Source organism: Lampris incognitus, chromosome 14 (assembly GCF_029633865.1).
Source record: "Lampris incognitus isolate fLamInc1 chromosome 14, fLamInc1.hap2, whole genome shotgun sequence".
Classification (NCBI taxonomy): domain Eukaryota; kingdom Metazoa; phylum Chordata; class Actinopteri; order Lampriformes; family Lampridae; genus Lampris; species Lampris incognitus.
Genome location: NC_079224.1, coordinates 37,358,834 through 37,373,564, shown reverse-complemented (window position 1 = coordinate 37,373,564; position 14,731 = coordinate 37,358,834). Strand labels below are relative to the sequence as shown.

Below are 14,731 nucleotides of genomic sequence, written 5' to 3'. Positions count from 1 at the left end.
AATGAAAAGTCTATACTTCCACAGGTTTAGACTCTAGATCTACAGTTTTGTCCGTCTATTATGAGGAGGGAGTGTAAAGTCTTGCTGTGGAGGCAGGAAATATAACTCGGTCTAGGGCTCGTTTGGGGTAATTCAACATTAGAGGTCAACTCAGATAGAAATGGACTGTATAGAACACAAAGTATACGAAGTTCAGTCATGCAGAATACAGATTCAGGTTCTATACGTTACAGTTCAATCTAACAGCTCCACGGATGATAAACAGCTACTGGATTAGCCCAAAGTCTCAGGTCTGAGACACAGCAACGAGAGAGGTACTTTCTTTTCAGGAAGATGAGGGTTCAAATGGCACAGTATGAGTCCTGGGTTTGCAGTTCGTGTTAGCGCAAGGTTTTCAACTGTCGTGATTTGCTACTCTATGTCCATCTGTGTTAGGCTGCTATACCCAGATAATACGGGGTTTCTCAATGAAAAGTCACAGAAAAGGCGACAGCGGTGGGCGGGATTTAGAGTTCAAGTCCGCCGAGGCTCCAATCTATACGAGAGCTGTGTCAGGATCCTCTGGTTGTCAATCACACAGAGCTTTCTGACATAACTTCGCACCTCTGCATGATTCTTATTGGGCTGACATATGTCAGGGTCTGGAAGAGAAGAGAAGAGAAGAGAAGAAAAATGACAACAAAATAGAAAAGGACTAACAGAGAAAGGCAAAGAAAAAAACACTGATCACTCATTGACAAAAAGAAAACAATGCTAATTTAAAGGATAACATGCTTAAAAGTGATATGTTGACTTACTGAATGTCTGGCTTCTGCAATGCCTCACTTGTCGAATTGTGTTAGCTATAATACGCTGATGAGACAATCGTAAAATTTTCTTTAAGCATTACGTCAAATGAGCAGTATATCATAATGAATATCATCGTAAGATAGAACGTACTGTCCGGTGAACAACGACTCACCATTTTCTCAAAGTTGACCATGTTATCGATAAATGTCTTGTTGCCCTCGTGAGTGAATGTCATATCTGGGGGAAAAAATTAACAAATTGAACAATGAAAAAATAAAAATAAGTGCCTCCCAAAGTTTTTTTCATTGTTAAACAGTGATTTTATGCTTGGGACCACTTAAGTTTTCTAGATATAATCTTATTCGGTACAGCACATGGAATCAGACCTTTCAAGAGGAGCGGCATAAAGGGGATGATTGGCGGCTCCAGTTTGGTGACTGTAAGTCGATAGGTCCGATGGTTCCTGGATGGGTCCTGACAACACAATTATTCCCAAGGTGACACACTACACAGATAAATAATGTTTGAAGTGAATGGACCCTCTTGATGTGCCCCGACAGACGAATACAACATAGTGACCTACCATCATGCTTTCAAATTCAGCATAAAACTTCTTAAACTTGCTGGGGAGTTTCTACGAACAACAATGGAAAGGATCAGTGGCTTATAGCAAACCATAAAATGTGAATACATCACTCTAGCAACAGTGGCATACAGATATGTTATGGTGCTTTTGTTGGAGATCTATAAATAGCCTGGTTGGTTTAGTAGTGGTTTTATGAGGGTCTGAGCCTGAGTTTACCTCCCAGGTCTGGCTCAGCCTACTGACAGCAGGGTTGCTCATCCCCATAATGATGGCAAAGAATGAATTCAGATTCTTAAACTCCCGACAGCTGCAAATAATACAAAAACAAAGACACGCAAACACACATAAATACGTATACATACACACAGACAAAAAATACACATACGCACAAAAAAGAATCCCATTTTAATATGTGTATCTCAAATGCAATTCAGTTAATGTATAGAAAACACTACATCACAGTCCACATGCACAAACCCATGTGTGCAAACTCAACAAAAATTCCCCACTCACTGAGCAGCTATTTTGATGAACTTCTTAAGGAGCTGGACTCGTTTGCTTAGCTGTCCACACAGGCAGACTTCGGTGACCACCCACAGCTGAACCTGGTTGAACCTGCGCAGAAACAGGTCCAGGTTGGCCGTGGTCCTCCTGAAGCTCTGACGGCCAAACGTGTGGTACAGCAGCTCATGCTGAGGAGAGATGGAGGAGATCAGAGGGAGAAATGCAAAGAGAACATGGAGAGCAGCTTTAGAGAGATGGGGTCACCTTCAGCGGATGGACACAGCAGTAGATCAATGTCAGAGTCCTGCCACAGCCTGCAGGAAATCCCTCTTTAAAGGGAAAGTCACGATTTTCAACACTCTCTCTACACTTACTCCCTGGTTTACCGCTACCTTCAGTGGACTACATCGAAATAAGCTATACTGCATAAGAAAATGTGAATAACAACACTATATAACGACGTTGTTTAAAATTGAATTCCACCAAATGCCACATAGAGACTGCAACTCACAGAACAGTCAGGGACATCACTGACTGACACTTTTCCGCACAATTCAAGCAGCATTTCAGAGACAAAGAAGACTGCTCAGTATTATGGCTGCTAATGGAGTGTTATCTCTCCAACAGAGAGAGTGGGGGGGGGGGGGGGGCTGGATAATGTTGAAAAATCTCGATCCCTTCATGATTTTCCCCTCAAGTTCCTCTTAAGGATGGACCAAAATCAAAACAGAAAGTTATGACATGTTAAAATACTGACTTCGTCTATACAGGCTTATTCTGTTGTCTGATAACGTGGCTGCCTTTGTTCTCCATATCTGAATGTCAAATCATGGGTTTTAACAACACAAGAGAAAAAACAGAATGTGGCTGGATGTATTTGTTTTTAATTAGGAATGAAAAGATATTTTATACAAGTATGTGCTTTTGGAAAAAAAAAGTGTAATGGTCATTTATTGCATCAAAACTGCAATAATAACGATAGCCCATCTGCGGACTTTGGTTCTGTATTTACACTAGACCTTTTGAAGAACAGCTCTCTAGTTTTAAATGGGACATGAATACAATTTCTTCAACATGATCAAATTCAATAGTCAGAAAAAAGGACAGTCTCAGTTACACCTTTGAAGCAAAAGCCTGTGTTTGTTGAGGCCTTGCTGATGTTTTATAATGTACACCAGTGGTTCTCCACTTTTTTGAGTCACGACCCCCCAGAATAATCAGGTTGGTGTTGGCGACCCCCAATAGCACTGGGACATTTAACTCACAACACCCTGATACAAACACACTGATCGCTCATAAACTGCCCGAGTCTCTTCAGGGAACATAACACATGAACACTACCAAACTCACACAGGAAGACCACTGCTTTGCCCACAGACAGAACAACTAATAGTTCAATTTTGGCTTTAATTAGCGTTTTTAGATTTATTGAAATAACGGCACCTCGCGTGCCCACACACTCTGACTCTCACAAACACACTCAATAAAATCTATTCTAAGGCAAATTATATCACTGGTACAGGCGATGTAATGTAAAAAACATTCCCCAGTCTAAAATGTTATTTCATTTTTCCCAAGGCGCCGCAGAACTGCCACCATGGGCTATGTGTCGCAAATTGTGGTCACTCATCTCAAACAATGTCAACTTTGCATTAAAAATAGTTGACCGAATGACACTCAGTGACAACAGTGATAAACACCATAAAGATTCCTTCATGCTCATGACCGGTGTCATGTCATGATAGTGACCGGTGTCATGTCATGTTAGTGACTGGTGTCATGCCATGGTTATGACACCTTGCTTGTCAGGGTTATGACAGTGTCATGTCAGTCTTATGCACACCCCTTCAAATAAAGTGTGACCCGCCCCCCCCTTTTCTCCCCAATTGTATCTGGTCAATTACCCCACCCTTCCGAGACATCCTGGTCACTGCTCCACCCCCTCTGCCGATCCAGGGAGGGCTGCAGACTACCACATGCTTCCCTCCGATACATGTGGAGTCACCAGCTGCTTTTTTTCACCTGACAATGAGGAGTTTTGCCAGGGGGACGTAGCACGTGGGAGGATGACGCTATTCCCCCCAGTTCCCCCTCCTTTCTGAACAGGCGTCCCGACCGACCAGAGGAGTCGCTAGTACAGCAACCAGGACATATACCCACATCCGGCTTCCCATCTGCAGACAGCCAATTGTGTCTGTAGGGACGCCCGACCAAGCCGGAGGTAACATGGGGATTCAAAATGGAGATCCCTGTGTTGGTAGGCAATGGAATAGACTGCTACACTACCCGGCTGCCTGTGTGACCCATCTTTGATATAGACTTTGATATATCAACTATATACATTAACCTTGTTGTTCTGGACTGCACCTGCTATTAGCCCGCTGTTGTCCTCGCTGTCCTTCGATTTCTGTAACATTCAAAACCTGCAAGGATTTCTTTCATGCTGATTCTGATATGAAGAATGATTATTATCTACTAAACGTATAGACATTTGGTACTGTATTGCACTCAAAGAAGTGTTGAAGTATACCGAGGGCCCGCACAGTGCATACTCCCTTTTATAATGTGATGGCACAGCAATTAAAGGGACAGTGCACCTATATTTTGCATCAGGTGTGCTGTCGGTCTGGATGGTTTTGTGCTTGTTTTCCCCACAAATATCTGGCAACCCTGAGAAATTATCTTGCGATCCCCAGGTTGAGATCCAATGCTGTGCTGTACAGTTATGTGTCCATGATCTACCTCATGTACACAGCTGAAGAGCTCCCAGTCAAACAGCGTCATCTGATACGCCAGGTCCTTGGAACTCATTAGCTCAAAACTAGACATGGTGCCTGCTGAAGGACCCTCTTGGTCTGGAAGAGGCGTCTAGACACACACACAAACAAATTCCCATGTACACAGAAAAATATATTCATCCATAAAAACAGTGTGTAAATAAATGCACATAAAAACACACACCACCAGCACCAATGAATTAGTCAATTAAAATGGAATGATTTATAAAACCCTTGAGACAACATGAGCAGGTGAAGCTTTAACATTCTCTTACCAAGCTATTGAGTTGGTCCCGGGGGCAGGCAAACAGGCGTCCATTGATGCTGATTGAGGAAAACCCTGACACGTCATTAGGCTTCAGGATTTGTTTTTCTATAATCGGAATGGACATTGACAGCTGTTTAACCGGGCGGCCAGATTTGCTGGATGAATAACCCTCAATTGTAATGGGGGTGGGCAAGCTAAAAGCAGAATGCCAAACCCAAAGAGAAACAGTACCTTTAAAAAAAAGCACATTACTCTTTTCAAAAGGGCACATCCATATACAAAATCATGGGTAATTTAATAATGGTGGGAGGCAAAATTGATTCAGTACAAAATTGGAATACTAATCCGGAACAATTTTAACATTTCCCTGAATCACAACGGTGAATCACAATGAACAGAAGCTGTGAAGAGGTTTGACGTAGTGATATCTACAATGCTGAATGTCTGAATTTGAATGGTTCGAATGAAGTCACCATGAAGGTCATTTTTATCAACACAGTGTGGTGTCCCTAAACCATTAATGGGCAGTGAATAATATCGTGATATTCAAACAATTTGCAATACGCATATAATTGGCACCAACATGTCATTGTAATATCAAATCAGGAGGCATCTGCCCATTTCCAGCCCTATAATTTAACTTGCTCCTCCTCACCGCCAGCAGAGCTCAGATGAACCAACAGCAGCTCGTCATTGGTGCTAAGCTTGTCGGCCACAGCACCAATCACCTCCCTCCCCGTAGCTGCCACTGCAACCCGGATGGTGGTGTAGGTGTGGTCACTGCAGTACACCTTTAATAGGACTAGATACAAACACATGCACGTGTGCACGTGCGCGCACACACACACACACACACACACACACACGTGCAAACACACACACGCAAATAAATAGAATGCACATCAATAGACACATTTCTTAATGTAAAAAAAAGTCAAAACCGTAGATATACTTTATACTGTAGACACAACGTAATAATGCTTATGCCTCACCAAACACCCCCAATACACACATATGCTTGCATATACACACACACACACACACACACATCCACACATATCAGTACCCACACTACCTCACTCAGTCTCTCTCTCTCTCTCACATGCTCTCTCTTGTTCTTACTGTCATCTTGGTTCCTTATGGATTGTTTCTTCTGAAGTCTCTCCTCTCCATTGCTAAACTGTCTTATCAGGGTTTTCTGATTAAATAGACCAAGCAGTGTATAGTCAGCTTCTACAACTCACACATATAATACTACAGGATCACTGAATGGAGGAATAACAGTCTATAAGTTTACCTTCTTTGAGGATTTGGCCTCCTCTGAACTTTAAATGGAGAAGACGTGAAAGTGATGTTGAAAAGAAATTGCAAAAAATAAATATAAAGGGTTAGAGCCACAGCATAGAGCATCCCTGCCATAACAATAACACATCTAAAGCACCTTTCAAGACAGCCAAGGATACTGTATATGTTCAGTACAGTGTATCAATATAACACTTTACAGTTAAGGAACATACTGTAATTTGATGACTTTCTCCAAGTCTGTAACATAGTCTTTTAAAGCTCTCAGCACCCGTGAATCATTGGACACGCTTCCATATAACTCCTACACACACACACACACACACACACACACATAAAGAGAGAGAGACAGAGAAAAAGAGAGTGAGGAAGACAGCAAGTTGGGGGGGGGGGACTCTATTACAGATGGCTCAATATACCTGTATCTCTCCCAAGTGTCTTTGTGTGTGAAAATGCATGCCCACATGTAAGTAAAAGCCTTCGAATGTTTACCTCCAGGAAAGAGAGTGCAGCAGGCTCCTCTTGCAGCAGGTATGCGTGTGCATTAGCCCAGCGCAGGGCCAAGGTGAGGACTCTCCTCTTGGTGTTCAGTGCGTGCTCTAACCTCTCCTGTTCAGAGCCAGGGGGAGCCACCGCATGATAGGTATACAAAGGGTTAAAGACTGACTCAACAGACAAACAGACTTCACATTCCATCCTAAAGCCTTTTTTTCAGACAGGATTACTTTCTTGAACGGCCCTGAAATGGCCTGGCAGCCTGTCCAGGGTGTCTCCCCGCCTGCTGCCCAATGACTGCTGGGATCCCCGCGACCCTGAGTAGAATAAGCGGTTTGGATAAAGGATGGATGGATGGATTACTTTCTCGAACGACATCTGAGACGTAATTACCAGAAGAGGCCGTCTGTCTGTTTCATGTAATCATTTGGGTGGGATTAGAATCACTGTTCTCCCCAACATTATGAAGGTGGCATCAAAAATGCATTGAGTAACAGAGAAGAATGGCCAAGGAACATAAAACTAGGCAGTAATTTGAACGCATTAGCAAAAAGCAGCCAAATTGGCTTATAATAAGCCCACAGCAACGATCGAGCCTTATGATTTAATGAATATGAAATTAAAGGTAACTAATACTGGTTTTGACCACTACTGGCTGTAATAAAGCACAGTAAGAAAATTACTCAACCTCCTGTGGCAACACCAATCATGTCCGCTTAGGATTTATATCGTACCCACACACGTAGTTAATCCAGTGCTGGAAACTAAATTTATGGTTTCTTAGAAAGCGTTGTCATTAAACACACACTTACACAAATACAAAATCGACCCACACACTAACATTGAACATTCCAATGCAAATCCTTCCGCCTCTCTCTCTGCTGCCTCGTATCACTCCGCTAAGTCCCTCCCACCAAATGACCTCCGCATCGCTCTTCAGCCCCTTACACTCATGTACAACCAGGAACTGTCTAGGCCAGTGTTTCCCAACCCAGTCCTCAAGGAACCCCTATCCTGCAGATTTTCATTGTATCCCTGCATAGGTAGCCCTGCTTGTACCTATTCAATCAATCATCTCACAGCACTTAATTATGCAAGGTGTGCAACATCTGACATTATTCATTGCTGATTGGTTGAATAACTACAAACAGGTACCTATTCAGGGTTGCAAAGAAAATCTGCAGGATAGGGGTTCCTTGAGGACTGGGTTGGGAAACACTGGTCCAGGCGACACTTGTGAAACTTGTATCGTACTTGATAATCTATGCATGTAAAAAAAAAAAAAATTTTTCAGAAAATCTTGTAGTTACACTAATATTGTTCATGTGATGCAGCCATTTCAAGTTGGTCTTGTTGATTTTCAGGACTAGGGTTACAATCACAAGCGACCGGTGAGGCAGGGCAGAAGCGAAATGATCGCATACATGTGCATCTGTACTTGTACAACAGCCAATAGGAATGCACTCTCTCTGAAATGACCTGTGATTGGCTAAAACCTTCCGTCTCCGGCTAGATTTTTTTAAAGTCTGAATAAGTCCAGTTTTCTCTCAGACCACTTGAATTACAATATGCTGAAAGGTTATTATGGAACTTTTGCCCAATGATGCCATAAAAAAAACCACCTACTCTAGCTTTAAACATGCTAGGTACTGCACAAGGTTAGATACAATAAAAGCCACAATAGCAAAGTAAAAAGTTGAAGGTAGAGATTTTCCATCTGGGCAGGTGTCATGTTATTTAATCAAACCAGAGACGGACTGTGATGGACTTGGCTGGCCATATCAAAAAGTCATCACAAATCTATCAAAGGCATAGTACGAATTTGCCCCTTGTGAAGATGATAATACAGGTAAGTGGTGTGCACTGCCACTTATTTGCACAGCGGGGTTATCTGCTAATGCATTATCACATCCATCACAAGGGCCGACAAATTGTAACTCGACAACAAAAAAACTGAGGGAGGTGTTTCCAGACAGAGAGCGAGGAGTGTGAGAGAGGTAGAGAGAGAAAAATAGAGTTAGAGAGAAGCACAGTGCAACAGAAAGGATATTGTGCCATGAGCAGAGGACACAGTTGGCTGTTAGGCATGAAGATACAGTGCATGAGGACAAAGTCATCCACCGCCGGGTCTAACAGACAAAAAGAAAAACAGCCAGAGGAAGCACGTCACAGAGAGAAAAGGAAACAGAGCGTAAAACCGTAAATGATTCAAAATGTTTCTGGAGAGGACTTCTATCCATTCACTCCCCAGTCCATCCACCCATTCATTCACGTCCATTTGCCCACCCTCTCCATCAACCATCCATCTTTTACAAAAGTATGTTTGACATCAATTTTGGAACGTCCCTGCTGTGTTCCTGTTTCACCTTGATGTGTTTATGTTCCGCTGCTTTGTTCACTGAATCAATTGTACTGCACTGTTTAATTGCACACTACTGCAAATGTCTTCTAAACTGCCCATATTCATAGATGGTACATCGGTAAAGGAGATTTGCCCTCACTATCTCATCCACAGTATAAACACATTTTCTGAATTGAGCTATATGTATCAACACATCTATCCATAAGGCCATCCAGTCGTCTATTTCATGTCAATCTGATTTTGTATAGTGCTTCCCAAAGGCAAAATAATAATTTTGGTGTACCTGGTTCACTATGATGTGTATCCATCCTCATGGTTTCTAGGAAGTGCTCCAGAATCTTCTCTGGAGTTCCTGATATGACAGTGTATCTGAGAGAAACAAGAGGACGTGAAGGCACCCACTGCAAATGTTGTTTTTCAAAAACATATTTTTGCTGTCTGATTTTTACACATGCACATGGGATGTCAGTTTGAATCAATTGGTAGCAATTACTTTATTTTGCAAGAATAAGCACCAGTTTTTATTTTTTTTACTCATCAAAGCAGTATCTTGTGGCAAGAATTTAATTCAGATGGAGAGGAATTTCTCACAATTTTTCGTGAGCTCAATATTAACGTATTCCTTAAGTTTTGTTGTAGACTAAACACTTCGTGTGAAACTGCTCTGGTAGGTTATCTTTAAATTCAGTTACACATACTTGATGCTCCCCAGGGTGGAGGCTCGAGGACTTTTTTCTAACACCAGCACAGGTTGTTCATGCTCTTTCAGACGCACTGTGTTGGCTTCCACATCCTACAAGTACAACACAAGGCACATAAACACGCACGCACGCACGCACGCACGCACGCACGCACGCACGCACGCACGCACGCACACACACATTAACAGTGAGATTAACAGTGAGACCTGTTCGTTAGTAAATTAGTAAATTTGGTGTAGATGTTAAATTTGCCCATGTATTAGCTTGGTGGTCACCCCCCCTCCCCCTTTTCTCCCCAATTGTATCCGGCCAATTACCCCACTCTTCCAAGCCATCCCGGCCCTGCTCCACCCCCTCTGCCGATTCAGGGAGGGCTGCAGACTGCCACATGCCTCCTCCAATACATGTGGTATTGGAGGAGGCATGCCAGCCGCTTCTTTTCACCTGACAGTGAGGAGTTTCACCAGGGGAATGTAGCGCGTGGGAGGATCACACAATTCCCCCCCAGTCCCCCCCCCAAACAGGTGCCCCGACCGACCAGAGCAGGCGCTTGTGCAGTGACCAGGACACATACCCACATCCAGCTTCCCACCCGCAAACACGGTAATTGTGCCTGTAGGGACACCTGACCAAGCCGGAGGTAACACGGGGATTCGAGCCGGCGATCTCTGTGTTAGTAGGCAACAGAATAGACCCCTACGCTACCCGAACACCTAGCTTGGTGGTCATTTTTAAACAAAATAAAAACAAACTCATCAGGTGTAATGCTGATTCATTACCAGAAGAGGAAGACAAACATCACAGTAAGCCACCAGTGCTAGTCATAAAGGGCTTGGCATGATGCTTGCCTTGGGATAGGATCTCAGAATATACTTACATTACATGAGGATTGAAATTTATGAGTTCATTTTATTGTTTTCTTTGCAATTATTATCTAAGTCGTCCTTTGGAATACACTAGAACAGGCATTACATTCGAAACATGGTGAATGAAAGAAAGCGATAAACCCAGATTAAGATGTATTCTCCTTAGTCGATTTTAGAGCTTGACAAGAACCGACACAGACAATAATCATTAAATTATGAGAGAAATAGAAACAAAGACCAGAGGAGGAAACTCTCCATTCAATTTCAGACCGACTTCATTTGAATCCCATCAGGTTCAGAGACAAAAATGTGGCCGCAATGCACCTACCCTGAGTATCCTGTTGAAATCCTCCTTGTCCACGCGAAGGAAGTGGCAGTTGTCCTCTCTCAGGACAATGGAGGCAGCACGGGGAGAATCCGTCACCAGAGCCAATTTCCCAAAGTCATCGCCCTCGTGGAGTGTGCACACCACACCCTGAGACACACACACACACACAAGGATGCATGCACACACAACACGTAAAAGGCAAAAACTTCAAGCACAAGCACTTTGCTAGTCATCTTGAACCCTGAGAAAATATCACGTAGTGGCAGGAGCACTCAGATGGATGAGGATCCGAATGAATCGTCAATGCGTGTGACCTTGCGTGTGTGTGTGTGCGTGCACATTTGTGCTTTCACTTTCTCACTCATATTGTAAGGTAATCTATACTTGTTCTCTTTGAAACATTCTGCCTTAATGTTCATCGTGTTGACCTTCCCAATAAATCAAATTCTTTGCATATTCAACTTACCTGGCTGGCAACAAAACTCATGTTTCTATGTGTTTGTGTGCCTATGTTTTTTTCTTAGTTGTGTATGTGGGAACTATCACTGCGAAGAAGATCATTTTCTTTTAGACTAATATCAAGTCTTAAAAAAAAGTGCCACTGCAAAAGATATGTCTTTTAGGCGAATGTCTTAAAATAACTGAAATAATGTGCCGGTGGAGTGTGTCTCTTTTAAAACACTTACGGTTGTTCCAGAGAATGTCGACAAACCTCAAAACATTGAAATAAAAGACTGAAGATGCTCAGCCAATTGGTATCCAGAAATTCAACAAAATTCAACAACTTTCAACAAAATTCTTTAAAGCTGATTTGCAATGGAGAGACAAGGGAAACTGCCTCTTCTCACAGGCAGTCCGCTTTAAATGTTTTAAAAGAGATGACACTATCAGTCATTAATACAGTAGATCAGTAGACAATTGCAGCGACGAGTGCGTGTGCACACTGTATATGTTGACAAAGTCTGTGTTTGTTGGATGAAGTGTGTGTCTGTGTTTGTGCACCATAATGTATGAGTGCAATCCCTTAAGCTATTGATTCAAAGGGATGACTCATGATGAGCTGGGCCGTGTTTGGCGAGCTCTGGTGCTGGTCTTTCCCGTACCCAGAGGGCTGCTACTGCTAGTCTGCTGCACAGAGACTGACAGAGGTTACAAAGGGCTACACATCTAATCAATTATGTGCAGAAACATCAATTAATTACAATTAAATCACATCAGATATGTGCCAAACTAAAACAGCACAAGCACTTGAAGTAGATAGAGGCTCTCGCTCTCTTTCTCTAACACACCTTGCCATAGATGACCACGTTCACAGAGCCCTTCTGGATGATGTACCACGACGTGCCCTCCTCTCCTTGGTTGAACACTGGAAAACAGAGGGGGTGCAAGGACATACGTTACCTCTGCTTTACACGTTTAGCAAGCCTAGCAATCTCTGAGCAAACATGTGTAGACATATGCTCAAACCCACTGTAATAACATTGAACACCTACACACAGTTCCAGCTTTCGCGTGTGACTCGAAGATCAAAACGCTCGCCAGTTCCCTCTTCACCTAAAACCCAGAATATCAAAACTCAGGTCACTTAAGAACACCCAATCCAGAATGAAATCTGAGCAGTTTAAGATGATTCGTAGAAGGTGATGAAGTCCTTTTTCAGGTTTACGATATATTATCTGGTTTGTAATTACTTGTGAATCCTTTTAGTCTGTCTAAAAAGCAGCAACATCAATGGGGTTTTTTTTCTAAACAAGATAGAAGCTAATAAGAAGTAGTTAATACCACAGTTGACAACTGACAGGGAAAGTAAATGGGGCTGAATAAAACATCAGTAAGACATCATTATGCATAGTCGAGTGTTGTCAACCAGTAAAAATATTACATGGAATGCATATAATATGATTTTAAGAGGGGTTCTTTTTTTTTTTTGCCCATATAATTGTTAATAGCATCGTGTGAACAGTATGTACAACATAATGGAGAGGGGATCTAGCTGACTCACAGTGTTGGAGAGGTGAGCTAAGGCTTTGATATGAAGCAACTCATCGTAGATGATCTCCAGGTCATCGCCTGTCCTCTGACCAGGCCTGGGGAGAAAAACACAGTTACAGGTCATTTAGAAAATGATGGACAGTCATTTACATTGAACATGTCAACATTAATGTATCACAGGGAAATACATTTATCATAGTGATTTGACAGACTCTAATGCAAGCAAAAACCTCTCCCATTGCTGACTGTTACAACAGTTTTTACAGATGCTACACATTTTTGAACAGATATTACAAATGCTTTGTGCTTTCATTTGATTCAATTTGCTATTTGTCAAGCTTGACTGAAATTTAAAAAAAAATCCATTAGAGGTGTAAGTTAATGTATCAAAACAGCAAGCAAGGTGAATAATCAAATATGCTAATAATAGTGAGTTTCCTCACTTGGAGCCACAAAATGTATTGTCATCTTGAAGTTATTTTCAGATATATTAAAGTTACAATACTGAAGATTTTCGTTTTTGGCTAACCTATGCACTGAACCAATGATGATACCGCTAGTCTTGTTTGACCACTTCAAATGTCAGTTACTTTCAACACGAATCAAAAACGTATTGTTTTGTCAGCACCTTTCCCAGGGCTGACCAAAAAAAAAAAGAAAAAAAAAGAAAATGGCTGAACTTCCTCTTCAAAACTTGCTGTTACCTGCATTTTGCTTGGCAGCGATGATAAAGATGTAAAACACCATGTGCCAAATCATTTTTTCCTTGAAAAATTCTACAAGACTGTATCCAATAACACAAGCAACAACAAAGTGGTCAAGCTTTGGATAATAATGGATTAGATTTTTCTTAAGTAAGACAGTGATAAAAAGTATTAAAAAATTTGCTTACATGTAAATCTTCAGGATTTTAGCTTTAAAATCAAAATCAAAATCGAAATAGAAAAAAGCTTAAGTTGTCATGATTTATAATTTAATTTGCAAAGTTCATGGGAATTTTTTTGGCGGGGTACTCTGGATAAGGTCATGCATGATTATTTGTGCTACTGACGACTTCCTGAGGATCATGCGCAGCAACGCATCAGGTCCAGTCTGGGCAAGAAAGAGGATGGTCTCCGGTAACTCTTCCTCACTTTCCCTCTTCTCCTCCTCGCTAGGCAACGGTGTGTCCTCTTCCTCATCGTCAAGGAAACGGTAAAACAGGTACTTGTCCTGGAAACCCAGCTCTTGGTCCACTGATCAATAGACAAACATCAACAGACATACACATAAGAGCCAAAAAAGTCAAACACACACAAACACACACCCTTTTCTAAAATGTGTTCAAGAGGACTGAAATTGTAAGCAGCTACAAATACCTTGCCTTCCTCCCTCAACAACTTCTGTCTTGGGATCAATGCATAGATGCCATGTTCAAAAAAGAAAAATATCAGTACTTTCTTGGGAAACTGAATTAAAATTGATTCGACCATCCTCTGGTCTATTTTACAAATCCCTCATAGAGAGCATACTGTCCTACGGTATTGATTGTCACTTTAGAAATTCAATGATCATGAAAACTCATGCTAAGATCATTGGAGTGTAACAGACAGATCCCTAAAAATTGTACCTCACATGCCTAACTGGCAAGTCATATCCACTGTAAACTGAATTTCAGCTCCTTCTATTGGCAAGAAGAGTTTAATGTCAGAGCAAACCATCACAAGAACTAATTTATCATAATGGCAAGTGTCCAACTAAACAAGCAATAATCTAGCAATG

The 14,731-nt window shown here is 41.9% G+C and overlaps 1 protein-coding gene across 2 annotated transcripts in view; it reads right to left on the bottom strand.

The window, feature by feature from the left end:
• Positions 1–513: 513 nt before the first annotated feature.
• LOC130123520 (rap guanine nucleotide exchange factor 4-like) overlaps positions 514–14,731 on the bottom strand; it is a 45,539-nt gene continuing 31,321 nt past the window's right edge. The window contains exons 9-30 of one of the 2 annotated variants that reach the window (XM_056292708.1): positions 14,022–14,205; positions 12,981–13,065; positions 12,472–12,532; positions 12,268–12,344; positions 10,979–11,125; positions 9,782–9,876; positions 9,367–9,452; positions 8,772–8,850; positions 6,719–6,869; positions 6,442–6,530; positions 6,222–6,249; positions 6,047–6,122; positions 5,580–5,726; positions 4,932–5,029; positions 4,622–4,747; positions 1,889–2,067; positions 1,592–1,682; positions 1,373–1,423; positions 1,176–1,263; positions 962–1,026; positions 798–852; positions 514–641 (exon numbers count right to left, since the gene is read on the bottom strand). In XM_056292708.1, the coding sequence (XP_056148683.1) occupies positions 514–641; positions 798–852; positions 962–1,026; positions 1,176–1,263; positions 1,373–1,423; positions 1,592–1,682; positions 1,889–2,067; positions 4,622–4,747; positions 4,932–5,029; positions 5,580–5,726; positions 6,047–6,122; positions 6,222–6,249; positions 6,442–6,530; positions 6,719–6,869; positions 8,772–8,850; positions 9,367–9,452; positions 9,782–9,876; positions 10,979–11,125; positions 12,268–12,344; positions 12,472–12,532; positions 12,981–13,065; positions 14,022–14,205 (2,186 nt within the window). Of the gene's footprint in view, positions 642–797; positions 853–961; positions 1,027–1,175; positions 1,264–1,372; positions 1,424–1,591; positions 1,683–1,888; positions 2,068–4,621; positions 4,748–4,931; positions 5,030–5,579; positions 5,727–6,046; positions 6,123–6,221; positions 6,250–6,441; positions 6,531–6,718; positions 6,870–8,771; positions 8,851–9,366; positions 9,453–9,775; positions 9,877–10,978; positions 11,126–12,267; positions 12,345–12,471; positions 12,533–12,980; positions 13,066–14,021; positions 14,206–14,731 lie in introns of both variants that reach the window. The other variant, XM_056292707.1, reaches the window with a different exon arrangement.